Source organism: Mytilus californianus, unplaced genomic scaffold (assembly GCF_021869535.1).
Source record: "Mytilus californianus isolate M0D057914Y unplaced genomic scaffold, xbMytCali1.0.p SCAF_10, whole genome shotgun sequence".
In the NCBI taxonomy this organism is placed as follows: Eukaryota; Metazoa; Mollusca; class Bivalvia; order Mytilida; family Mytilidae; genus Mytilus; species Mytilus californianus.
The window spans coordinates 44,601,892-44,629,414 of record NW_026262582.1 but is presented as its reverse complement, the minus strand read 5'-3'; the positions used below and the strand labels follow the sequence as shown (position 1 = coordinate 44,629,414).

General features: G+C 32.3%; 1 protein-coding gene across 4 annotated transcripts in view; it reads left to right on the top strand.

Moving 5' to 3' along the window:
* LOC127718205 (uncharacterized) overlaps positions 1 to 23,320 on the top strand; it is a 68,747-nt gene extending 45,427 nt beyond the window's left edge. For 2 of the 4 annotated variants that reach the window (XR_007989635.1, XR_007989634.1), the window contains exons 12-13: positions 2,650 to 2,747; positions 3,074 to 3,100. Coding sequence is in view for 2 of the 4 variants with exons in the window: in XM_052224176.1 (XP_052080136.1) it covers positions 2,650 to 2,747; positions 3,074 to 3,221; positions 3,635 to 3,763; positions 5,734 to 5,844; positions 6,043 to 6,633; positions 7,198 to 7,261; positions 8,302 to 8,379; positions 9,247 to 9,331; positions 9,746 to 9,957; positions 10,269 to 10,429; positions 11,155 to 11,271; positions 12,207 to 12,245; positions 17,216 to 17,397; positions 17,884 to 17,980; positions 19,669 to 19,752; positions 20,584 to 20,685; positions 21,515 to 21,673 (2,457 nt within the window). In the remaining 2 variants the exon portion in view is untranslated. Of the gene's footprint in view, positions 1 to 2,649; positions 2,748 to 3,073; positions 3,222 to 3,634; positions 3,764 to 5,733; positions 5,845 to 6,042; positions 6,634 to 7,197; positions 7,262 to 8,301; positions 8,380 to 9,246; positions 9,332 to 9,745; positions 9,958 to 10,268; positions 10,430 to 11,154; positions 11,272 to 12,206; positions 12,246 to 17,215; positions 17,398 to 17,883; positions 17,981 to 19,668; positions 19,753 to 20,583; positions 20,686 to 21,514 lie in introns of those variants that run through there. The other 2 variants (XM_052224176.1, XM_052224177.1) reach the window with 2 other exon arrangements.
* The last annotated feature ends 4,203 nt before the right edge of the window (positions 23,321 to 27,523 follow it).

The window sequence follows — 27,523 nt, the reverse complement described above, 5'->3', positions numbered from 1 at the left end:
ACATAAGTTTGGACATTCTGGTACTCTGCCAAGTAAGAGCAACTAAAAAAGGATAATCAGCATACCATCAGTGCATTTTTGGGAAAAAATAACCTGTTTTCGTATGATTTTGTCGTGTATAGAAAACGTATAACAGTTAAATTTTTTCCCCAAATCGCAACAATTGTAAGCTTGATTTTACTTCTTTTAGTTGCTCTTTAAATACTTAACCAAGTACCAGAATGTCTCAAGAAAAATTAGCTTTCGAGATGTTTGGGCCACACTATTTCTTATTGTTTTTAACATGTATATATATGCATTAATTGTTATGACAGAAGTTTGTTTTGAAAAAGAATATTACTTAAGAAAAAGTAATTTTGTCATAATGTGTATGTCCATCTACTGTGAAAAACGAAGATGTCACGCATGATTAAGACATTAACAATGTTTCCTTTTGACTTTTATAGTGCTTCTTAAATACATTTTTATAACAAAAGTAGAAAATAAACAATTTGTCCATAACAAACATGCTCCGTGTTGAAGGCCGTACCTTGACCTATAATGGTTTACTTTTATAAATTGTAACTTGGATGGAGAGTTGTCTCATTGGCACTCATACCACATCTTCCTATATCTATAAATATTTTTATGTATACTTCATAAGGGCTATTCCATTAAAATGTATGTGGGAGGGTAGGAAGGGACTTCCAAAATAACCCTACAACCAAGAACCATTTTTTAGATAATTTTGCATAATGGTAATAGACGCATACTGAAAAAAGACCCATGACCCACATTCAATAATTAAACTTCCCTTCCTACCCTCCCACATACATTTTAATGGAATAGCCCTAAATACATTTTTATAACAAAAGTAGAAAATAAACAATTTGTCCATAACAAACATAAATATTTATAAGTATATTGACGCTATGTTTCTGTTTATATGTATATTGACAGTCAATATTCATGATACTAAAAATCTTGCTAAATTTAGATCCGGATATAAGCGGTTCTGGTCCCAAATTACTCTATGTCATGAAGTCAAACATAACAATCAAGGGAGAAGTGCCGCAGCAGATGAAAATTATATAATTTGAATTCTTATTTGTTCTAAACAAACAAAAAAAAGATATGTTGTGTTTTTGTTTACAATAAAACAAGTTCATCTTATTTATTAATATTTTCAATGGCATGGGATCTTGCAAAATACAATTTAAAAATACACAGAAAGAACATTGAAGTCCATTTTCCTAATACATTATATTTACGTATGTAATAACTATCATATTTTTTATGGAATATTTAAAAACTAAATTTTTTATTAATAATCACCATTTTACGAATTTTCTTAAACCATTCATCAATTGATACATTTTTATCAAGGAAAATAAATGTATATATATATAAACAAGTATATATGATGAAAATGTATTTTTTCCATTTGTTTCTTAACATCTGTTTCTAGAAACAATTATATTTTCCTTCGTTTATAACAATAAAAACCATGGTCGAAATGACTTTCCAAGTATGTCGGAACTGGCAGTATAGCCGAAAACGACTGTGGCCAAACTGAAAGTGTGACAGAAATGTCCTGCATCAAAAAATTATATACGCCTGTGTCAAAAGTCAGTAATATGAAAAATGTCTTTGTCAAAAGTCGGTAATATGAAAGAGAGGTAAAAGATTCCAAAGGGATATTCAAACTCATAAGTCGATAACAAACTGACAATGCCATGGCAAAAAAACGAAAAGACAAACACTACACAAAACATCAATTAGACAACTCCCCTAGCATGACTCCCATGTTATGATTTATAGATTAACATATGATGGTTTCAGGTAAATAATACCCGTTGGTTCATTATGGTAGTTGGAGTAGATTATTATAAAGGCTTATGAAAGACATAGTCTACTCCTGCTACCATAGCAAATAAAAATTTGACTTGGCATCTACTGGTACTATTCACATAAAAATCAACACGAATATATATATAATTTTGCATTATTTAGGGACTTGTTTGAACATGATAGGTACATTGTAAACAGTGAATAAAATGTTGACCTCTGTTGTTCAACATATGTCGGTGTTTTAATATTATAGAGTTACCATTTAAACATGACATTGTATCTGTCATGAGGCTACTGTAAGGCTTGAATTTCTTGTACATTGTTTTGAAACATTTTAGCAACTGTGATGATAAGGAACTGCAATTATAACTCATTTAAGTCTGTTCTTTCTGCTTTTGGTAATTTTCAAACAATTGATAGAATTGTTGTAAATTACATCTTCATCATGAAATTATGGTTGACATGTCATTCTAAATGTATTTACAGTGCTTCCAGTAATTTCTGTCGGAAAAAAATGTTTGTTTGTTTAAGAATACTAATGAAGCAATATTAGAGGAAAAGAGATTAATATTTGTACACTCAAATAAACATGTACAGCTGTGTATTATTGCTTATAAAAATCTGGAAATAGTTCCATACATTATATTTTGATAATCGATCGTGAATGTTTAACATTACTGTATAAGTAAACAATAAAAATTATTTCCATATTTTCAAAGAGTACTTGACAAAAGACCATAAAAATATTATGCTTGTAAGATTTGAAAATAGAGTTCTGAAGAACCAAGACTGAAAATCTTGTTTACTTGTACATTTCAGTGGACAGTAAATGGAGTGTTGCGTGTAGGTTTCTTCACAAAGAAAGAGATTCCAGCAGGTACAGAACTGACCTTTGATTACCAGTTTGAAACTTACGGGTAAGTTGAACCTTGAATTCTATGATCTTCTTTAAATTTTTAAATGATTACACTTAACAGTCTAATAGCAAAATGTTGCAAAGACCACTATCCTTTTGGAGGTAAACCAAAAATCCTGCAATAGAGATTTTGTCAACCAATCTAAGTTTATACATATAAATGTATCCTTTACCTTATTTCTCTTGCATTTTATCTTCACCGTAGCAAGAATAATTTAGTCTTAGTAATTACTTGTTGAAAGCTATATCATGATGAAATTTAAAAGAATGAATTGTCACATTCAAACTGAAGGAACATTTTATGGATAATTGATATTTGAATTACAGTAAAGAAGCTCAAAAATGTTTTTGTGGAACAGAAAAGTGCAGAGGAACGATCGGCATCAATAAATCAACTCCATTAAAAACCAAGAAAAAGCCAGCAGAACAAGAAGAGGACAAGAAGGCTTCAGAAGAATTATTTCAAGAGGAAGATGTAAGATTTATTGAACAAGGACTTATCTCAGAAAATAGGGAATATTTGTTGCCAAAAAGAAATTGTTGGTTTGTCAGATAATGATAGTAGAATCAGAAAAAGTATGTTTCATAGCTCTAAAAACTACCGTTGCACAATTTTACATAAAAGAAAAGGATTGTTTTTTCAATGGAGGCAGAGCTATGTTCAATTTTATTTTAATAACTTTTTGTACACTCATTGATAAATTTATGAAATAATGTGTCTGTTTCACTCCCATTACCTGATTACATATGTGAAAGTATGATTTGTACTAAGAATAAAGTATATCTCAAACTGCTTTTATTGAATGGCGTTGTTTCAAATCAACCATAGCCTGTGGTATTAAACCGATAAAAAGGTAGTATTCAGAAATAAAAAAATTTCTATTGTAGATTGAAGAGGAATTGGATTTGTTATCAGAGCAAGGCTTACACAACAAGACAGATGTATTGAACTTGTGTCGTCTGATGGTTAGGTCTGAGGAAACACAATTTAGGATCAAAATTCTCAAAATCATACAGGTAATATATTTTAATTACTTCTGTTTAAAAAGTTGGCCACTTTTTAAGTTAATCTTAAAGGGGCATTAGCTGTCAAATTCATGTTCACTAATTTGACTCAAATTCTCATAATTGATTTATAACATACTAAAACGTATATCCAAATTACATTAAGTCTGAAATAAACAATATAACAATAAACAATGCATGGACTCGATAATATATGATCAGCGTTTCGTGTGCATTTTAGTCTAGTCGCCATCTAATTAATCATCGAGATGACCTCCGAAGACTGCCGACGGCCTCATAACCCGATATAAACATAAACTTAAATATGAATAGATATCGACCACTTGAAATTGGACTTTTCTAGGTCTGTTTGATTTCATGTTATAGGTTAAAAAAATAAGTAAATCATCGTTTTTGTCGAGCCTTCGACTTTTGTCGAAAAAGCGAGACATAGCAATCCTACATTCTGTCGGCGTCGGCGGCGTCCACAAATATTCACTCTGTGGTTAAAGTTTTTGAAATTTTAATAACTTTCTTAAACTATCCTGGATTTCTATCAAACTTGGACAGAAGCTTGTTTATGATCATAAGATAATATTCAAAAGTAAATTTTGTGAAAAAAAAAATCCATTTTTTCCGTATTTTACTTATAAGTGGACTTAGTTTTTCTGCCAGGAAACATTACATTCACTCTGTGGTTATGTTTTTAAAATTTTAATAACTTTCTTAAACTATCCTGGATTTCTACCAAACTTGGAAAGAAGCTTGTTTTTGATCATGAGATAGTATCCAGAAGTAAATTTTGTAAAAAAAATCCAGTTTATCCATATTTAACTTATAAATGGACTTAGTTTTTCTGCCAGTTTACATTACATTCATTCTGTGGTTAAAGTTTTTTAAAATTTTAACAACTTTCTTAAACTATCCTGGATTTGTACCAAACTTGGACAGAAGCTTGTTTATGATTAAAAGCTAGTATATATATATATATATATCTAGAAGGAAATTTTGTTAAAACTTTGTTCCATTTTTTCGTATTTTACTTATAAATGGAATTAGTTTTTTTTCCAGTTAACATTACATACAGTCTGCAGTTTAAGTTTTTAAAACATTTATTAGATTCATAAACTATCCTGGATTTTTACCAAACTTGGACAAAAGCTACTTACAATTAAAAGATAGTATAGAGAGGAATATTTTTATTAATTTTGTTCCTCATTTTTGTTGAGCCTGCAATTAACAGCAAAAGTAGGCGAGACACTGGGTTCTGCGGAACCCTTACAAATTTTTACCTGCATAAGAATGATTTTTTGTGGATCGAATCAGTCAACAAAATGGTTCACCTTTGTTTCACTTTCAATGTTGACATTCTTTTCCTTTTAATGGCTGAACATTTCTATATCTCGTAGCTAATGCCCCTTTAAAAGCTTTTATAATAAAATATAAAACATGTTCAGATAAAGATTTCTCAGACTTTGGAATTCAAATTCATAAGTATGTATGAATTTATTTAGAAATTGGTTTTCCAATCTTTTTACCAAAATAGTGTTTAAATTATATTTCTTTCATGAAAAATGATTAACAAAATAGTAAACAATCTGCAGAATTTTCAAGCTAAGTTATAGAAAACTTATTTAGATAATTCCAGTGTTATTTTAATACTTTCACAAGCATAGTTGAAGAGAACCTCAAGGTTTTGTAAAATTATGTCTCATTTTGTTGTGGAATTCAGGAATTTTGATTGTTTATCTGGAGGTGGCTCCTTGATGAAAAATAAATGGTTTGTCAATTTTTTGTGGTACTCTTTGCTTATTTTAGATTTGCATTGATTAGACTGAAAGTTTGATAAACATAGTAATACATGTTCACATAATGAAATCTCTACATTATGGAACAAAATACAGAAATTTAGTCAAGAGGTTATAATGATCACAATGAAAATAACAGAGGTACTGTAAATAAAGAAAAAAATTATATTGTAGGAGTGTTCTGATAGAAATTGTTTGCGACTTTTCCTGGATTACCATGGATTAGAATTACTGTGGACTTGGATGGCAGATAAGACAGAGGAATGTCAGGAACTCAAAGTTCAAGTAAGTTATTTAAAATTTACAATTGTGTCCTGAATATGCATGTGATATGTTCCACTTGATGTTAAGCAGCCATCAATCAGTCAATAAAAATTAGAATATTTTTAATTTTTTATGATAATTTACTTATACTTATAATACTGGGATTTACATAAATATTGATTTTTTTTTTAACAACCTGATTTTCGTTTTCTTTTCCAGATATTAACAATTTTGAAGGACTTGCCAATTAATACAAAAAATATGCTTAAAGACAGTAAAATATTGTCCCTTGTTCAGAGATGGGCTGGACGAGAAGAAGGGGAGGAGTTACAGCCCTGTCAATCAGTGCCTCCGCCTCCTGTACCAAAGGAAATGCCCATTTCTATTCTGGCATCAAGCAAAGAGACAAGGCAACTGAAAAAGAGAGTTAGGTTTCCTGACGAAGCATCAAGTGACGATAATGAATCTAGGACAAGCACGAGTGACAATTTCAGTGAATACACAACCAATGAGTTATATACAGACTTTGAAGGAAAGACAGGCGCTGGAAATGACCAAGTGTCCGAGGCTGAAGCCGTGGAAGGTCATCAGTCATCTGACATTGATTCCACGAGTGATGATTCCAAAAGTCGAGAACAGCCTGTACAATCACCTGCTGACTCCTCCACATCTACAGGTGATGTAGAATCTGTAGCAGCAGATAGCTCTTCTGCTTTGGAGGAAATAAAATACATTGAACCTCGACCTGATCCAATGGATGAGGTGGCAATTCTTGCAGATGAGTTACTTGTAAACTGGAGTGATCTTAAGGTATGTTATACTAGAAAAAATGAATTTGATTGACTGTTTATTAAGGTTTATTTGGTGATTACTTTGGTCTTTTAAAAAGTGGACGATACCAAAACAGACAATTTAATAGTGTTAGAGAAACTGACACAACCACAGCAAAAAAAATGAAAAATGACGAGACAAAAACGGTCAACAAAACGCTACATAAAAAACGTATACTTAACTTTAATATTCCTGACTCAGTCATTGATTTGAAGGTTGCAAATTGAGTTTATTGATGACATGTTACAATTACAGGTGATATATTACGGAACCAGGTAACACACATAACACGCCTGTAAATATTTAAAGAGCATAATGAAAAGAATTATGTTCAATTGATCATGTTGATATAAATTTCATGCAACTAGTGTCACTTGGAAAAATAAAGTATTATCAATTCATATTTTTTTTTCAATTAAATTTTTAAAAAGAATTTTGAGATTTCATGTTCATGTATTTAGTATACAGGTATAGATCACTGTGGGAAGAACATACAACGAGAATCATGAATCCAATATGACCCATTGTTTTTCTTGATTTTAGGAGTTGTTTAGAATTCCAAAAAAACAACAAGTTGAGGAAAGAAAAAGACATGAAAAGGAACTAGGTAAGATAACCCCTTCAGTGCATGAATTGTTAGGGACCCGCCGAATGGCGGCCGCCCTATAGGGATCAGTCTGTCTGTCTGTCCGTCCGTAACAAATTGTGTCCGCTCTATAGAGAACTGTTATGATTTCAAAGTTTATACTTGATATGTATATTAACCAACACCAGAGGGTGTGTCATAATGTATGTAGAACTTCCTAGGTCAAAGGTCAAGGTCAAAAACTTTGGTTTTAGTTGACAACCCCATGTCCTATGGTAAAGATCGTGTCTGCTCTATATCTTGAGAACCGTTATGATTTCAAAGTTTATACTTGCCATGTATATAAACCAACACCAGAGGGTGTGTCATAATTTATGTACAATTTCCTAGGTCAAAGGTCAAGGTCAAAAACTTTGGTTTCAGTTGACAACCCCATGTCCAATGATAAAGATACAAATTTTTTACCACACATTATTCACAGCGGGGCCCACAGAGATGGCTCCCATCTCAATGATATCTAGTTTGACTTAAAATTGTCTGTTTATGTCACATAATTTATTTTTTTAACAAAATAGGACAAATACAGTATTTTTATAGGCCGAAACAAACAAAAATACCTTAGGCATGTTTTGCTGTTCCTGTTTCCTCCCCATGAAGTATGTACATTACATTTTCATATAAGTTTAAAAACTAAAAGCAGGGTAAATACATGATATTTTAATAACAATATATAATAAAATGTTATGTAAGCTGCTAAAATAGATACACTTTATTAGGATAAAAAAGAAAATAACGCAAATGTAAGCAGTAAGGTTGTGCCAAACATATTTTGTACCATTTAGAACACAGCTTTGTTTACAAAGCAAAATAAGGACATCATATTAGAATTTTGTTTGTATACTATACAGACAAAGATAAACTTCAATTATACAACTCATTTAAAAAATCTGATCTTTAATAATTTGTTCATGAAGATTCATAGAATTGAAACTGACTCTTAGCATCCATTGTTGCATGCAGAGACTGAAGAGCATTTTTAATAAAGCTTGTTTTCTTTACAGATAAATCAGATGTTACTGTGAAAAATGAAAAGAGGATTGAACAGATGGAGAGAGTTCAAGATAGATTTAGACATTTAGGTAAAGTCAATTTCTGGAACAGAGGCTGAAGATACCAAAAAGACAATTTAAACTCATACGTCAAAGAGAGACAAAACCATGGCAAAAAACAAAAGAGACAAACGAACAAATAACAGTCTTCATTTTGCCGTTTTAATGCCTATTATTTTTGTGTAGGGATAAGCACTTGATTAATTTAGATTAATAAATATGTTCTTTTTTCACGGGACTATCTACAGTAAGAAAAGATCTATCCATTTATTGTTCAATTTGCCATTTCAGAATCTAATGCAGTCTAGGTAATTTTTTCAAAAGCGTACACCAAAAAGTTGTGATTGGTTAAAAGTTTCTGAAACAATGGAAATTTAACCACTGATGTAAGGTTTTTAACGTTTTGGTGTACGAACAATGATATTACCAATAGTCCTTTAGGTTCTGAAATGGCGAATTCCAAATAGTTCCAAATAGTTAATGAATCTGATAGAACAAATGAAGCTCCTATAGTGAAGAAAAGGAAACTGAGATACATATTTCTTCCTGAACATTGTATAGAAATCACTTGCTCACCAACATAGTATCTAATTAAATAGGTAAAAGAAACCATTGGTTCCTCACATTGAGTTTTGTTGTTAGTACATGTATGATTATGGTAAAATTTTATGATTACTGAAAGAGAATAACAAAATTTCAGACATCTCAATCTTTATTTACTGATTGTACCAAAAAGGGGTTGGCATCAATGTATTGGTAGCAAAGTTAACCAGATGACAACCATTGTTTTTTTTTCATATTTATATATAGAAGCAAAATTTGTTTTAATGGCATGATTATGAAATAATAGTTGCAAATTATATACCCAATTTATGAATTTTCATTTTTTGTTGACAGCTGCCGGCTGGGATACAAGAAAGAAAAAGAAGAGGCCCCCACCACCTCCTCCACCGGAGGATGATGAGTTTACAGATAGGCCAAGGTATGTTTTTTTTTCTAGATTTTGTTTTTGACTAGTACTAGTCCTATCTGGGCTATACACTGTACAATGAAAAAGTAGCAAAAGTTGGTGAACCAATTTTTTCAGAGATAATGTAGACGCTTTTATTTGATTACTGACAACAATGCAAGATTAATTGAGCTCAATTTTTAACATCCAATTATAATAGAAAAAGAATTTCCAAAAGATAAAGCAATTCTAAGCAAATAGCAATCTATTGTTTGAAAATATATGATTTTTTTTTATCATGGCCTAAGCAAGAAGGATTTTTTCAATTCAATTGAAAATGTAAAAAAAGGTGGGGAAAAAAATGATTGTCTTCAGGATATGCAATTTTTGAATTTCTTTTATACTATAATTATGAATAAAGTTTTTACCAATATCTGTACATTGTAGAAAAGTTCTGTTACCAACACCACCAAAGATTAGTAAGGAAGAAAGAAGACAAATATTTGAAGCCCAGGTCAAAGCACAGGAGGAAATGGCAGAGATAGAAAGACAGCAGCGAGAGGCTTATCTACAACAGTTCTACTCTGATCCAAACAATTACATGTACTATGGACAAGATCCCAATTGTCCACTGCCGCAGGGATTCCAGGTTCAACCAGGTGAGAAACCCAACATATACTATGACCAAGATCCCAATTGTCCCCTCCCACAATTGTAAATGTAGTGAATTTTTAAGATGATTATTTATATCTGTTAGCTATTTCTCGTTGTACCAGTATAGTTTTGTCATGAATTTAAAGACTTGACATAATCTGACATAAACAGCTCAACTAACAATATCTGTAAATGGGTTTTCCTATTTTTACCCTAAAACTGAACTTCTGATTGCTTTCTTTCCCAGGTACAAGGATGGAAAGAAAAGTCTATCAGAACTATAGTGTAATAATTGAATTTTTTGTATCTTCTATAGGTGTTGAAGGAGGCATGGAACAATACATAGACCCTAACACTGGTCAGGCCATACCATATGAGGTCATTCAGGCCTACATTGCTCAACAGCAGGCATTACAACAACCACAACAAGCTGGGTACACTGATGAGGCATTACAACAACAGTTGATGAGTCAACAGGTAAATTTTCATAATAACTATGATGCTAGCTGTAGCCTGTATGTTTATATATTCAGCCTATGATGGTAAAGGCGCAATATATTTTCATGTTTGTGTGTCCGTCCATCTGTCCCATATTAGGTTAAAGATTTGGTTAATGATAGTCTGGTTAGAGTTGTTTTAGGGTAGCTTGTGATCAACTGGAAACTTAGTATACATTTTCATTATGAGGTGAACTGTTTAATGTGTATGCCAAAGTAGGGGTCAGGGTTCTAATAAGACGAGACCATGAGTGATGAAAATCGGTCTGGATTCATCATTTTCAAAATGGTAGGTCTAAAGATTCATCAAGATTGTAAAATGTTGTATCAGATGAGCACATATATCATCATTTTTACAAAACAATTAAAAATAAATGTATTCCCATGCTTTATTTTGTCATGGAGACTAAAATGTTAAATTATATATTAATACAATTTCATCTTCTCACTGTTGGAATTGCAGTAGCCAAAAATGATGAGTCCCTGGACTTGCCTTCAGAAGTCCTTAGTGAGAACCTGAGGGTTTTGTGCAAATTTCATGGGTCAGTGACATGGAAATGGGATAGTTCGAGTGGGGCATTGTATCCTCTGGACACCAATCAAATGCTTTGTCACATAGGGGAATAGCCAAACTTATCTATTTCATATGTACATATAAGAATGGGACAATTATAGACACCTCTGATGGGGTTTATTTTGTTATAGGTACAAGAACAGATGTTGGCACAACAGGCCTTGGCAGGATATGCACAGCCAACTCCAGAGATGCTGTATCAACAACCAGAACAAGCATCAGGGGAATCTCAAGCCTTTATACAGCAGGTAGGTTTCAGATGTAAATGGTGCAAACATAAAATTGTACAAAATATTTTGTATTAGTTTAGTATTGGGTGAACTTAGTCGTGGCTGGTGAAATAACAAATATGGGGGAAAGGAAATGCACTTTTGTTAACATGGTTTTTTTTCTTTTCAAGTGCTGATTTCTTACAATTCTTTGAACTTTTTTATCCTTTTGTTTACTTTTTAATTTCTAAATAACAATTTGTTGATGTGTTTTTTTTATATGGTCTCAAGGGAAAACGACATATTTAATATATATTTCCAAAGATTTATGGAGTGAGATGAAGAGAAATCATACAACTTGGTCTGAATAAGAATATTTCATTAAACAAAGTAGATAAAAGTAAAAGCGAAGAGAATGACAAGCTGTCTTGCAGGTTTCATATGACCATGACCTCATTTTCATGGTTCATTGGACAATTTTTAGTTTTTGTGGTTTGGTCTATTTCTCAGATATTATAAGCAATAGGTCAATTATATTTAGTGTATGGAACCATTGTGAGGTGAACATGTCTGTCTGGCAGGGTTCATATGACCTTGACCTCATTTTCAAGGTTCATTGGGCAATGATAAGTTTTCGTAATTTTGTCAGTTTATCAGATACTATAAGCAATAGGTCAACTATATTTGGTATATGGAATGATTGTAAGGTGTACATGTCTGTCTTGCATGGTTCATCTCACCATGACCTCATTTTCATAGTACATTGATAATGTTAATTATATGAGATGCTTTTAGTAAAACCTTCATATTACAGACTTTCAACATGAATTCAATGATAAGTAAAACAGGCGAGACATTTCAGCATGTGCACTCTTATTCTTATGAAATTTTACTTTGAAAATTTAATAGAAGTTTTCTTAAATAGATAGAAAGGGAAGAATATTTAACTGTATAATATAACTTTATTTTTAAAGACAACTACTACAGACCAAAAAGTCTCTATTGCAGAAAGAGTAAGCGAGATTTCTGTTTTTTTTTTTATATCTCCACGTTTTATCTTGTAATGGAAAAAGTGGATATTTCTGTCATGAGTTCATAATGGCACTTTTTCATTCTTTACTTACCTTATTCATTTACCTCATACAAAATATATATCTATTATTTCATTATTTTTTTTTAGCAAAAACACCCAGCAAGCAAGCAAGCAAATATTTTTTCTTTTCATTTCTTAATTTACCAATAATTGATGGGCAGCTTGATATATGATTACACAATAGCATATTTAATATTTTTACATTTTTAACGACAATAATAACTTTTTATTTTCCTTACCAAGTTAAAGAATATAAACTATTAAAAAAACATAAATAAAATATAAAATAATAAAAGCCAATAATTTTAAAAAGCAAGTTTATAAATATGACTAAATTTAGACACTAAGAAATATGTCGGATGAGTATTTCAGAAATATCCACTGGACTAATGGTGTAAATGATCATATATTACCACATGTGCTGTGCTTAAACACATTTGTAGCCTTGCTAGTGAGCTCTTAATTTTAGCTTTGGTGCTAGGGTTGTATATTATTGCAGTGAATTTACTACATAATGTATTATTTGTGAATTGTTGTATAAAAGAATAGCTACATATCATTTCAATGATAAAGCATAATTTAATATTTATGAATCATTCTTTATATTTCTATTTTTTTTTCTTAATTATACTTTGTAAGTCTTCATTAGAAAAATTCCTTGTAGTTGGTTAAACTTTATAAATATTGAATATAAATTGGAAGTCTTTAACCATTTAAATCAGCATGAGAAAATATTCGTTTTCATAGCTTTTAACCTAAATACATGTATGTCAAATTTGAGTTTTTTAAATAAAATTTTAAGATGACAGAAAATTATAAAGTTAATTACATGTACATAAAATAAAATAACAAAATTATCCTAGGTTAAGTAGGTTAATGTTTTTATAATGTACATATTATTAATTTCTTTGTTTTTATTATTTTTGCTTTCTGTAGCAGTAAGTCCATCATTTTACAAGGGGATTTGGTACGACAAGGGTATGGGGCACAACAGGCAAAGGGATGTGGGGTTTGCTATGCTTTAAAAGCTATGGATTTAATGCTTCAATGTTGGCATATTCTTCTGTATCTTGTGTGTAATTTATACCCCTGCTCAATTGAGGAGCCATACATGTTTACCTCTGTTAGTCTTTACGTCTGTTCATTTGTCTGTTCTGAACACATCTCTGTCACATTTTTCTCAGCAACAACTATTCTGAGATCCTTGATATATAGCGCTAAGCTTCGTCTTATTATGTCATACCGTGTGACTCCCATTTCATATGTTCCACTTCCTGTGTGTCAAAAAAACTTTTTGTGCACATTTATGAGTTTTTTATCTCATTTTTGTCGAGCCTTCGACTTTTGTCGAAAAAGCGAGACATAGCGATCCTACATTCCGTCGGCGGCGGCGTCCACAAATATTCACTCTGTGGTTAAAGTTTTTGAAATTTTAATAACTTTCTTAAACTATCCTGGATGTCTACCAAACTTGGACAGAAGCTTGTTTATGATCATAAGATAATATTTAAAAGTAAATTTTGTAAAAAAAAAATTATGTTTTTTCTGTATTTTACTTATAAATGGACTTAGTTTTTCTGCCAGGAAACATTACATTCACTATTTGGTTAAAGTTTTTGAAATTTTAATAACTTTCTTAAACTATCCTGGATTTCTACCAAACTTGGAAAGAAGCTTGTTTATGATCATTAGATAGTATCCAGAAGTAAATTTTGTAAAAAAAAATTCCATTTTTTCCGTATTTTACTTATAAATGGACTTAGTTTTTCTGCCAGTTAACGTTACATTCACTCTGTGGTTAAAGTTTTTAAAATTTTAACAACTTTCTTTAACTTTTCTGGATTTGTATCAAACTTGGACAGAAGCTTGTTTATGATACAAAGCTAGTATCTAGAAGGAAATTTTGTTAAAATTTTGTTCCATTTTTTTCGTAATTTACTTATAAATGGACTTAGTTTTTCTTCCAGTTAACATTACATACAGTCTGCAGTTTAAGTTTTTAAAACATTTATTAGATTCATAAACTATCCTGGATTTTCACCAAACTTGGACAGAAGCTACTTACAATCAAAAGATAGTATAGGGAGGAATATTTTTATTAATTTTTTTCCTCATTTTTGTTGAGCCTGTGATTAACAGCAAAAGTAGGCGAGACACTGGGTTCCGCGGAACCCTTACGAATTTTTCTCAGCCAGTACAAGTCAAAGTTTCTTAATATATGGCACCAAGCTGGTTATGAATGACAGTGTTACACATTTTCATTTCCTATGGTGATTATTTCTTGTTTGCCAAAAACTTGGATCTTAAAATGTCATGAACATTTATGTAGTTGTTGAATTTACTGCAAATAAGGGTAGATAAAGAGGTGGGATAGAGCTCGCTGAACATCCTGTGCATTATTCCTGCGTAAAACATATCTTGTGTCTATATATTTATCCTTTTTGTTTGTGGGTACCTTTGTTGGTAATTATACAGATTTGTCCTTTTGTCTGTCAATCCAATAACTCTGCTTTTCACTCACAAACTTAAAATTCAGAGTTATGAGTGAATGCCGATACAAAATTCTATCAAAATAACCTTTATTTATATAATTACTGGTTATTTGAATTTAAATTTTCTTGACATACTTGATTTTTGTGTGTGACAACTTTTTTAGCTCACCTGGCCCGAAGGGCCAAGTGAGCTTTTCTCATCACTTGGCGTCCGTCGTCGTCGTCGTCGTTAGCTTTTTACAAAAATCTTCTCCTCTGAAACCACTGGGCCAAATTTAACCAAACTTGGCCACAATCATCATTAGGGTATCTAGTTTAAAAAATGTGTCCGATGACCCCACCAACCAACCAAGATGGCCGCCATGGCTAAAAATAGAACATAGGGATAAAATGTAAATTTTGGCTTATATCTCTGAAACCAAAGCATTTAGAGTAAATCTGACATAGGGTAAAACTGATTATCAGGTCAAGATCTATCTGCCCTGAAATTTTCAGACAAATCTGACAACCTGTTGTTGGGTTGCTGCCCCTGAATTGGTAATTTTAAGGAAATTTTGCAGTTTTTGGTTATTATCTTGAATATTATTATAGATAGAGATAAACTGTAAACAGCAATAATGTTCAGCAAAGTAAGATCTACAAATAAGTTGTCATGACCAAAATTGTCAGTCGACCCCTTTAGGAGTTATTGCCCTTAATAGTCAATTTTTAACAATTTTTTGTAAATTTTTGTAATCTTTTACAAAAATCTTCTTCTCTGAAATTACTGAGACAAATTTAACCATACTTGGCCATAATCATTATTAGTGTATCTAGTTTAAAAAATATGTCCGATGACCCCGCCTTCCAACCATCATGGCCGACTTGGTTAAAAATAGAACATAGGGGTAAAATGCAGTTTTTGGTTTATATCTCTGAAACTAAAGCATTTAGAGCAAATCTGACAGGTGGCAAAAATGTTCATCAGATTTAGATTTATCTGCCCTGAAATTTTCAGACGAATACGACAACCCGTTGTTGGATTGCTGCCCCTGAGTTAGTAATTTTACAAAAATTTTGCAGTTTTTTGTTATTATCTTAGATATCATTATAATATCTAATATCTAATACTATTAATTATGATTTTAACCTTATTTTACATGATTTCCAAAGCATCAGTAAATACAGGTGAGCGACACAGGCTCTTGAGAGCCTCTAGTTTAGTGTTCCATGCATTCTGATGTTATTGTCTATGGTGTTACAATATTTTTATTTCCTTTCACAGAACAATACATTTCTGTAATAACTTTAATAGATATAAGAAGATGTGGTATGAGGGCCAATGAGACAACTCTCCATCCAAGTCACAATTTATTAAAGTAAACCATTATAGGTCACAGTACGGTCTTCAACACGGAGCCTTGGCTCACACCGAACAGTAAGCTATAAAGGGCCCCAAAAAATTTACTAGTGTACAACCATTCAAACAGGAAAAACCAACGGTCTAATCTATATAAAAAACTAGAAACACTTATGAACCACATCAACAAACGACAACTACTGAACATCAGATTCCTGACTTAGGACAGGTGCAAACAAATGCAGGGGGTTTAAATGTTTTAGTGGTACCAAACCTTCACCCTTTTTCTGAAACAATAGTGTAACATCACAACATAGAAAGACACACTATAAAATATCAATTGAAATATCTTAACTCAATCAAAGGACATATTAACACCATTGAACATACACTGAACAAATAAATTTGACCTATGACACAATGTAAATACAAAATAAATAAACTAAGGGAAGAACAATAAACGTAACATGTTATATCGGTAAGAAGTAAGCCTATTTTTGCAATGGAATATTTTTTGCATCTATTTTTTCAAAGCCTTTGAGGATGTTTAAAATGATAATTCACATTTACATCCTTACAACACAGTAAAGTAATATTTTGATGATCATGTGCAAGTTTTATGCTTGAATGGCTTTGGTCATGTTAGGGATATTGGTCAAAATCTATAAAAAGCATGAGGGTGTTTTCAAAAATAATTTTACTGCAACAAGTGTCTGAAATAGTAACAAGCAGTTCTGAAATATTTTAATCAAAATTTTCTAGAATCATGAAAAACTTCTATATTTCAATGTTTGGTTCATATAAGTAACTTCTACCATAGTTAAAATATAATTTAAATGAATGGTTTGTAAATCTTACTTAAAATCACTTGTTATAAGACCTACAGCCAGTAACACAACAAGGCAAAGTAGAAACGGAAAGTTGAATCAATTCTTTATGTATGTCAGTTTGTTGGATCATGAATTTTCAATGGTATTTTCAAATGCGGTGTAGAGTGTAAAATCTGCATTAATATTAGTTGGATATTGATATGTTTTAATTATGGTGGTTTATTTCCAGGTTCAACAGTTACAACAGCAGCTTGAGATGCAGGGTCAGTTGGCAGGTATGGGGACATCTGAAGAAGAGGATATCCCTCCCCCACCATCACCGCCTAAGTCCAAGGCCCCAAAACTACCACCCAACTGGAAAAGTGCCAAGGATGCTGAGGGGAAAACGTATTATTACCATACTACAACAAGGTAAAGTTCAGCTATTTGACTGAGGCATTGGAGGTTGCTTTGAACTGTCCAATAGCTTTAATATTGAAAGCCTCATCATGGTATTTAATCTAAACGATACATAAAAAAGGTATAAAGTAAAAGGTAAAATGTTGACACAACATCAAACTCTATCAACCACCTAGCATGTGCATTTTTATCGAAAGAAAAGACAATATAGAACAAGATACGGGCTAGGTATCCGGATATAATGTGGTCATTGGTCATGTACATGAGATATTTGCCCCTGGACATTAAGCAATCAACAATTTATACACCTACTCTGATTGAGGGGTATACTGTTTTCCTCCCTGTATGTCTTTCCATCCGTCCCATAAAATTTCTGTTGCATTTTACTTATTTACAAATTTCAGCTTCTGTACTGTGTTTTTCTTTTTCCCGTTCATTGATTATTCAATATCTGTTTACAGAATACTCATATATACAGTATATATTTGACCATTTCAGACAAACTCAGTGGAGTCCCCCAGATTGGGAGGAGGATGACGATATGTCAGTTATACAAGACGATATGGACTTTGATACTCCTCCTGATGATATCAAGGTAAGTGTTGTTACATAAAAACATACTGGGACCCAGGGAAGGCACTTTAAAACATACAGGGACTCAGGGAAGGCACTTGAGAACACACTGGGACCCAGGGAAGGCACTTTAAAACATACAGGGACCCAGGGAAGGCACTTGAGAACACACAGGGACCCAGGGAAGGCACTTTAAAACATACAGGGACCCAGGGAAGGCACTTTAAAACAAACAGGGACCCAGGGAAGGCACTTTAAAACATACAGGGACCCAGGGAAGGCACTTGAGAACACACAGGGACCCAGGGAAGGCACTTTAAAACACACAGGGACCCAGAGAAGACACTTTAGAACATTCAAGGACCCAGGGAATGCACTTTAAAACATACAGGGCCCCAGGGAAGGCACTTTAAAACATACAGGGACCCAGGGAAGGCACTTTAAAACATACAGGGACCGAGGGAAGGCACTTTAAAACATGCAGGGACCCAGGGAAATCTCATTTATTGGTGATGGTGGTGTACAGTGAAGCTAAATGAAATTCTAAGGTTGCCTGCCTTGATATAGTTGGTAACCCTTTTTCAAAATGTCTTCTCTGATTTCAGTGTAAGTTTAATAGAACAAAACCTAAGTTATTCAAGACGATTTATTGGTCCTAGAAGCTAACAATTAACAAAAACATGAGTCTGAAAATATCAATGGTTAATGATGTGTTAAGTGCAAAGATAATTTCTTCTTCATAGCTGTTTTATGCTTATACACACATAAAAAATGAAAACACGTCAACGCTCGTCAAAGATACCAATATTATATATTGTAACGTGAGGCATGTGTTTCATTTTCATAAGTAAACTGATAGAAAATGGTTTAACAAAAACATTACATACATGAATACACCTTATTGCTATTTGTTCGCCATTGCTGCACATCATCCAGGTTCCTGTAAAATTTTGACGTCACAATAAAAAATATCTGACGCCACAAATGAAAAGTGATTGTTATGTGACATCAATAGTTTAAGTGTTGCATATTCTCCGGTCAAGCGTCGCAGATTCCCAAATAGCGATAAGGTGTATAAAAGAAGATGTGGGTTATACATTAACACAATTTAAATATTGAGCTATTCCTGGAAAAATTGTATAGGTTGGCATGGTTGGGGTGAGAGTAGGACAACACTTATAATTTTATTTGTACTTGGCTTAATCCCGCTGCAAATGTTTGCACCTGTCCTAAGTCAGGAATCTGATTACAGTAGTTGTCGTCTGTTTATGTAGTTCATACATGTTTCTCATTTCTCGTTTTTATATAGATTAGACAGTTGGATTTTCCGTTTGAATGGTTTTACACTAGTAATTTTTTGGGGCCCTTTATAGCTTGCTGTTCGGTGTGAGCCAAAGCTCCATGTTGAAGGCCGTACCTTGACCTATAATGGTTTACTTTTATAAATTGTAACTTGGATGGAGAGTTGTCTCATTGGCACTCATACCACATCTTCCTATATCTATTAAAATGGGTAAATAGTGTGGTTCTGCTGAGCATTTCTTTCCGAATGATATAAAATTATGGAGTTGTCCTACCCTAAGTTCAACTTTCTTCCTGTTTCTAAGCCTTGTACAAATACATTTATATTTCAAGACAATGTATGGTTATTCTAAACAAGTATATGTAGTTTCTGCATTACTAATCATCGCTTTATTTTCTCTATTGCAGTCTGGTAGGAAGAAAACAACTACTGCTGCTGCTGATACCTCAACAGAAACGGCCAAAAAGATCAAGGACCAGTTCAGACAAAAGGTCAGTATCATTTTACTTAAGGATGTAGTCATTTCAGGTTTAGGAATAATTGTCCGATGTCGGACTTCTTGGGTTTTTCCTACTATACCGGGTAAAATATTTTGACCCCATATCACCCACTTTTCTTTTCATAGAAGACTTCAATAGCTCATAAAAGGTCATTACCAAATTTTAACAGATTCTAGATTTTTTTTCTTACGAATTGAGACTCAAATAATGCCAATGCTAAATATAAGGTAAAAGTCAAAGTCTGCCTTTTCCTGTCATTTTGAAAAAAAACAAATACCTTGAAAGGAGTTCCATATCCTATCAATATTTTTAGCTTATTTTGTTCCTTGACTAATGCTCTTCTGATTTATAGAATCAATTTTAAATTCATGATTTTTTTAATTTCAATACCTGACTACATCCTTAAAGGTCGATGTTCTGTTGTACTTTCTGAAAGGAGGAAGTGCCTATTTCAGGAATAACTGTATTTTGATTCTATATCTCTGTCATAATCTCTGACAGTGTCAGATTTAATCGTGGCAAATTGAAATTGAGAGAAAAGGAGTCAGAATGTGTCTCTGTTCATCTTGGAATATTTGTTGATTTATTATGAAAAAGTTTCAGGCCCTTTTTTTCTAATGTTTGTTGATTTATCTTGGAATATTTCAGAATTTCCCTCATTCTTTGTGAGTACTTGCTTTTTATGACCAGTTGATTTTTTTTTTTTAACATAATTCAAAGTGTGGTTTATTATAGTTTGATCTCATTTCTTTATTAAACATAATTCAATTATGACGCCAAATTTCTGCCTTAAATCTGAATTATTATATTGTTTATTTTTAGATGTCGTCTTACATTGTTATCTGTCTCAATCCATATAGAAAACCAGACTGTAAAAGTGGCAGGATTACATCTACTGATGATTTCAAACATTTAGCTAGAAAAGTAAGTATACATGTACAAAAAAACACGTTAAGTTTGTGCAATTTGATCGAAAAAAAAAGGCACAAGAAACAAAAAGAAAACTGTATACACAGAGATGTGTCTTGCCTGTGTGACCTGATCAGAAACATTTATTGACTAAGTCTTGCTTGCATGAAAAGTCACAGTCAGGACTGTCAGAGGATAATTTGGATATGAGGAAGAAAAATCTTTAACTCCAGTTCAATAAAAAAAAAAAAAACAATTTAGTGTTCACTGGTATAGATGAAAAAGCAGTATAAAACACATAAGAAGTCATTGAAAATTTATAAAAGATAAGCTGAAGATTTAAAAAACCTTTCTATTTTGAAATATGCAGCGATAGATTTATATCCTTCATCATAAATCAGTTCAATCAAAAATACCTCCCTATTTTAAAGATCAGTCGGAAAAAACAACAAAAAATAAGATTTATACATTTTCATCTATTTGCAACTTCAAATTATTGAAATAGCACTTTATAAATTTGGTGCCGCCTTAGCACTTTTTAGCTCACTTGGTCTAGAAGGACATGTGAATTTATGCCATCACTTGGCATTCTTTGTTGTAAAATTTTTCAAAGATATTCTCCTAAAAATATAGAACCAATTTCAAGCAAACATGGTGAATGATCATTGGGTATCTAGTGTAAAGTTTGTGTATATGTATTACCGTCTGTGAACAACAAAGCCGCTATGGCTTAAATTACAACTTAAAAATAAAATACATTAATTGTCTTGTTTTGAAAACCGTTAGAGATGGACAAAATCTGACAGGGGCAATAATTCATTTGTTGATTCTTTAAATTTTGTAGCTTACTCATCATGTGATGTCAAAGGAATTAAAACATTGTCGTCATGTGGAGGACTTAGAAGTAAACGAAAATGTGAAAGCAAAAGCTAAAGACTATGTCAAAAAGTACATGGGAAAGTTTGGAATGATTTACAGGAAGTCGGCATCACCTGACGATTGAAGAGCATCTTAAAGGGAGACAATTTTTCTGTTGTGATATTTCAATGGATCCTTTACAAATAAGGAAGTCTTGTGCTGTTGACTGTTCCTTGGAAGGGGAATTCTTCAAAGGGAGATAACTTTATATAGAAAGAGGGCAGACTGAACGTACTGTAATACTATTGCATGGAAATTTGAATAAATGTGGAATTGATTGATATATGTGAACTGCATAGCAAGTTCCTGTTGTATATTTGTGTATTATTTAGTTGTATTAATTGTTACAATTTTTTTTTTTAAGTTTGAATGAATATTGTGGATAGATTTTATCAAGGAAACACATTTATTGTATGGTGGGAATTTATTCTGGTGTGTGTGATGTTTTCAACTGTAATTATAACTATGGATTTTATTTGAATTTATTGGAAGATGTTTTGTATTTAAAGTGTCAAGTATTAAATCCGGTGAAGTAAAAGACTTGACATTCACTAATAGCTACAAAGGGTGAAAGTTGTGTTAAAATTTCTTCCGAATTCGTCATAAAATACATCATCGTGGAATATTTATGGAAAATTCATGCTGATTCTTTTAAACATTTAAAAGTATCAAATGTTTTTTAAAAGTTCATATATCATGTTTTGGACTTACATAAGCATCATCTCCTTTTAAACTGGAATTCGAAGCAGAAATTAAAATTCATTTTAGATTTTAAAAATTTGTTACTTTGACTATCAAAGAATATTAATTAGAATGAAATGGCATGCCATGATTTTTACAAGTGGAAATTTTGAAAACATACTTGTATATTAGAAATGAATTTGTGCCAAGTCAATATTCTAAGTTTATTTTTTAATCGTGAGTATTTTTAAGTTTTACAGCATCCTTGACTGAAGCTTCTTATTGGAAAAAAGTAGTTTGTGTTGTCTGATTAAAAAACATTTATACAAAAACAGTAATCAGTGGCTAGGCATTAACAAAGTATTTTATAGCAGACATTTTGCATTAAAAATCAACATTATTTAAATATTCTGTTGGGTTTTCTTTGATTCTGCAAACATTATCACTTCATCCAAGATGTTTGAGTTTTATCATGTTCTTTCTTTATGTTCAAAGAAAGTTCTCATTCAATGAATATTTCTTGAAAAGCTGTCAATAGTTTTATCTGTCAGATGTGGTAGTGGTTTGGGTTTGTAAACATCTTCGTACAGTTCCAAGGTATTTAGTGCTATTTGTATTATTTTGTATTGTTTCATAATAGATGTTTTTATACATTTGCTTTTAATCTGTATCATGTTGAAAATGAATCCAATGTTCATGGTCCATTTTAATACATTCACATCCATTCGATTGTAGAATTATCCTTGTAGATAAATAATCAGATTTTCTTATCTAATTAATATACATGTACAAGTTGGACAGTTTGACTGATGTACTTGGATTTTAATAAATTCACATCCATTGGATTGTAGACTTATCCTTGTAGTTAGATAATCAAATTTTCTTGTCTTATTAATATACAAGCTTGGACAGTTCAACTGATATACTTGTGACCTGGTAGGTTTTACACCATATTTTAAAAAAAATTGCATTGAAAGTTTATTAACTGATTACCGCTCAGGGACGTCTTGTACTTTTATTTTTCTGTCAAGGCTCAATTTCATTTGGCTTACAGCAGATTCCATTGAGTGTGTAGCCAAAGGTAATATCTTTGGTTAGCTTGCTTGTTAGCTGAACCGTGAAGTCATTGTTAGGTTAGGTAAACTACCCTACTGTAAGAATAGACTAGTCCGACAGAAAACCAATCGATCTGTCTGTTGGACTATGCTACTTCGAAAGGAGGGTAGTATACCTGACCTAATAATGACTTCACGGTTCAGCTAACAAGCAAGCTAACCAAAGATATTACCTTTGGCTACACACTCAATGGAATCTGCTGTAATGAAAAACCTGCCAATATATTATCAGAGTAGATTCTATTCAGTGTTAAGGGTATTCTGCTGTCTGCTGTTATTAATTTTGATTTATCAATTACAATTTCAGTATTATACCATGGATTTAACCTGATTTCCACTTTAATTTTTTAAAATAAATATCAAAGAGCTTAATCATCTCTGAGCTAACAACAGTTTGAACTCATTCAATCTTGCCAGTCTTGAGTAAAATTCTTTATTCAGATAAGGAACTTTCAATGGAATTTTTAAATGCAGTGTAAATGAACATTTGATCTTTGTTAAGTACACTAACCACAACAATGAAGTTTGAATTGTTATGTTTTTATTTTCATTTTCACATTTTATATTCATTCACATGAAAACATTTTGCATCTTTTTATATTCAGAATGCCTGTATTGTATAAGCATCTGTAATTATGTTAACAATATCCATAAATTTGAAGAAATTATTTTATTTTGCCGGCAACACATGTTGTTTTCTCCTTACAAATTCATTTTGAATTGTTTAAGTTTTCGTTCATTTTTGTTCATATGTTTAAAGTTTGAGTGAAATCGATTGTAGCCAAATTTCAGTTTTGATAATTTCAGATATCAGTAAATTGTATGTTGGAATATTTTTTTTTAAATTGTTTAAATAGCCGATTACTGTTCCCATGTTTTATATTATAGTCCAAATAGTTTTATTTACAAAAAAAAAGAGAGAAAAAATGTAAATGTTTTTACGACACACTGTATGGTCGATATCTTTTATTGGCATACACCACATTTGATAATCCCATTGAAATTTTATATCTAATATCTGTAGATAATCTTCAATCCCTTACAAATGCAAAAAAAAAGAAGTTTGCTTGACCTAAAAGAAGAGATGACTAAAAGTACAATACATTGATCCTTTTTTTTTTTTTTTTTTTTATTAAAAAATGAATTTTCAACGGTATTTGTATGCATGGTATATGATTTTCATTCACACTCTTCTACAGTTATGGTATGATATTGTATTGAGTTATGTATAGGATGTGGATATTTTAAAAGATTTTAATTGTAATTATAGGTTATTTGTTTGTATGTACCTTTTATTTGTTTGTATGAAACAGAGAGGTAATAAAAATATTAATATAAACATTTCATTTTGCTGGCCATGTTCCTATGGGGCATCAGTAGGGTACTCCTCTAAGGTCACACAGTCCCGTTCCTATGAAAAATTGTTGCTGCATGTAGATTGGAGGATAAGCAAAAAACCACAACATTCATCTACAGAAAGAAACATAAAGTGTTACAATATCCATTTTGATTTATTCCAAAATTCAACAGTTTTTTAATTTGTTTTCTTAATGGGGCTGAAGTAAGGTACCATCCTTAGGTCAAAAGGACACTTTTAAAATTGCATCAGGTCACCTGGTCACTTTTAAGCAAATTTATGATGGTTGGTTTTAAACATTTATAAAGGTCACAGTAATTTTTAAATGCAACGTCAGGTTGCAGGTCGAATTGTCCATGTTGGAGCCACCTTCATGTCTTCAAAGTTCAAATATATAGCTTATTTTTGTATGATAAAGATATAATGGTGATCTAGTTCACAATTATCTACTTTTCAGGGAATTGTGGAGTCCATTTCATCATTCTGAGATGGGGCATTCATGTCATTTTGAAAGCATCTAGTTTAAATTTGTTTTTCAAGCCAGAATCTTCATTGTTGGTTACTTCATGGTTTATTTTTCTTGGGTGGAGAATTTGTTGTTAGTTGTACAATATGTTGTTGGATGATTTATTGTGTATCCTTAGTATAACTCACATTTGTAAAACACTTATTAAAACTTTACATATAAATAACTCGCTTGACATATACACATAAAAGCTGTCAATTGAATTTTTATGAAAACAAGACATGTATTGGAATCCAAAGATATGGGTAACATACCTGTCAACACAAACACACCAAGTCAAGGATGGAGTCTCCCTTTTTTTTCAGCAAAAGTTTGAAATCTCCTTTAGACCTGTAACCTGCTAGGGAGGTAGAAATCACTTTCTTTATACATGTAACCTGCTAGGGAGGTCGAAAATCTCCTTCTTTAGACCTGTAACCTGCGTGGGAGGTAGAAATCTCCTTCTTTATACATGTAACCTGCTAGGGAGGTAGAAAATCTCCTTCTTTAGACCTGTAACATGCGAAGTAGGTCGTAAATCTGCTTCTTTAGACCTGTAACATGCGAGGTAGGTCGAAAATCTGATTCTTTAGACCTGTAACATGCGAGGGAGGTCGAAAATCTTCTTCTTTAGACCTGTGACATGCGAGGGAGGTCAAAATCTCCTTCTTTAGACCTGTAACCTGGGAGGGAGGTAGAAATCTTCTTTAGACCTGTAACATGGGAGGGAGGTAGAAATCTCCTTCTTTAGACCTGTAACATGGGAGGGAGGTCGAAATCTCCTTCTTTAGACCTGTAACCTGGGAGGGAGGGAGGTAGAAATCTCCTCCTTTAGACCTGTAACCTGTGAGCTGGGAACAGTATGTCAATATATATGTTCCTGCTGTGAGGGAGGTCGAAAATCTCCTTCTTTGACTGTTAACACAGAGATATGTCTCGCCTTTTTGTAATTTTGATAAAGCAAATGTTGAAATTAAAATAGCAATACTTTAACATGTAAGTTATGCAAATATTCAAAGTCAATGAACCATGACTGAAGGTATGTGGCTAAAAAATCTACATGGAAATGCATGAGATGTGCCAATGCTAATACAACTGCATACCAAATACCATTGACCTATCAAAAGTAGTTCCCTTTAAACAAACCTAAACACAAACAGTAACTTGTAAACTACGAAAAAGATTCATGATGAGGGGGCGGGGCTATATAATCTCCATGGAAACGAGACTTGCAAATGCCAATACATTTGCATACCAAATATCATTGACTTAGCATTAGTGGTTCATCAAAAACTGATCTTATCACAAACTAATACCCTGTAAACTAAGCAAAAGTTTCAAAGTCAATAGACTATGATTGAGGGGTGGGGCCAAATATTCTCCATGGAAATGATATGTGCTAATGTTTATACAACTGCATACCAATTAACATTGGCCTACCACTAATGGTTCCCCTTGAACTGACCTAATCACAAACTAATTCATGTAAACTAAGCAAAATTCAATAGACCATGACTGAGGGGGTGGAGCAAAATAATCTCCATGGAAAATAGATATATATATGCCAATGCTTATACAACTGCATACCAAATATCATTGACCTACTATTAGTGGTTCCCCATAAACTGACCTAATCACAAACTAATACATGTAAACTATGAAAAGTTTCAAAGTCAACAGACCATGACTGAGGGGACAGGGCCAAATAATCTCCATGGAAATGAGATGTACCAATGCTAATACAACTGCATACCAAATATCATTGACCTACAAATAGTGGTTCACCATAACCTGACCTAATCACAAACTAATACATTGTTGACGCTGCCGCCGCTGCTGCTGACATTGACGCCGGAAACAGAATACCTAGGTCTCGCTTTTTGACTCCGTCAAGGCGAGACAAAAATCACCCTATTGTCAACCCCTTTCATCATTTGAGTTGTGATATTTTCAGTGTATTCAAAAACAATTCTTTAAATATTTGCATAGTTAAAAGACCTCCCATCTCATCAAGAATATGAATCCATGTATGGATAATTTAATTGTTTTCCTTTTGTTCCTGATATTAAAATACTTTGCATCTAATACAAAATTTCAAAAGAAAAATGGTCATGCAGAACAACCCCTTGATAGTGAAGCTGGAAAGAGGGAGATCTCCCACTTTGTAGCTCCTAAAGTTAAGCAGGTAAAAAGATAAGGCACGATGTAGTATCCAGCAGCATTTAAATTACTAGTATGCTACAACTCGGATCTGTTGTAAATTTGAAATTTGATTTG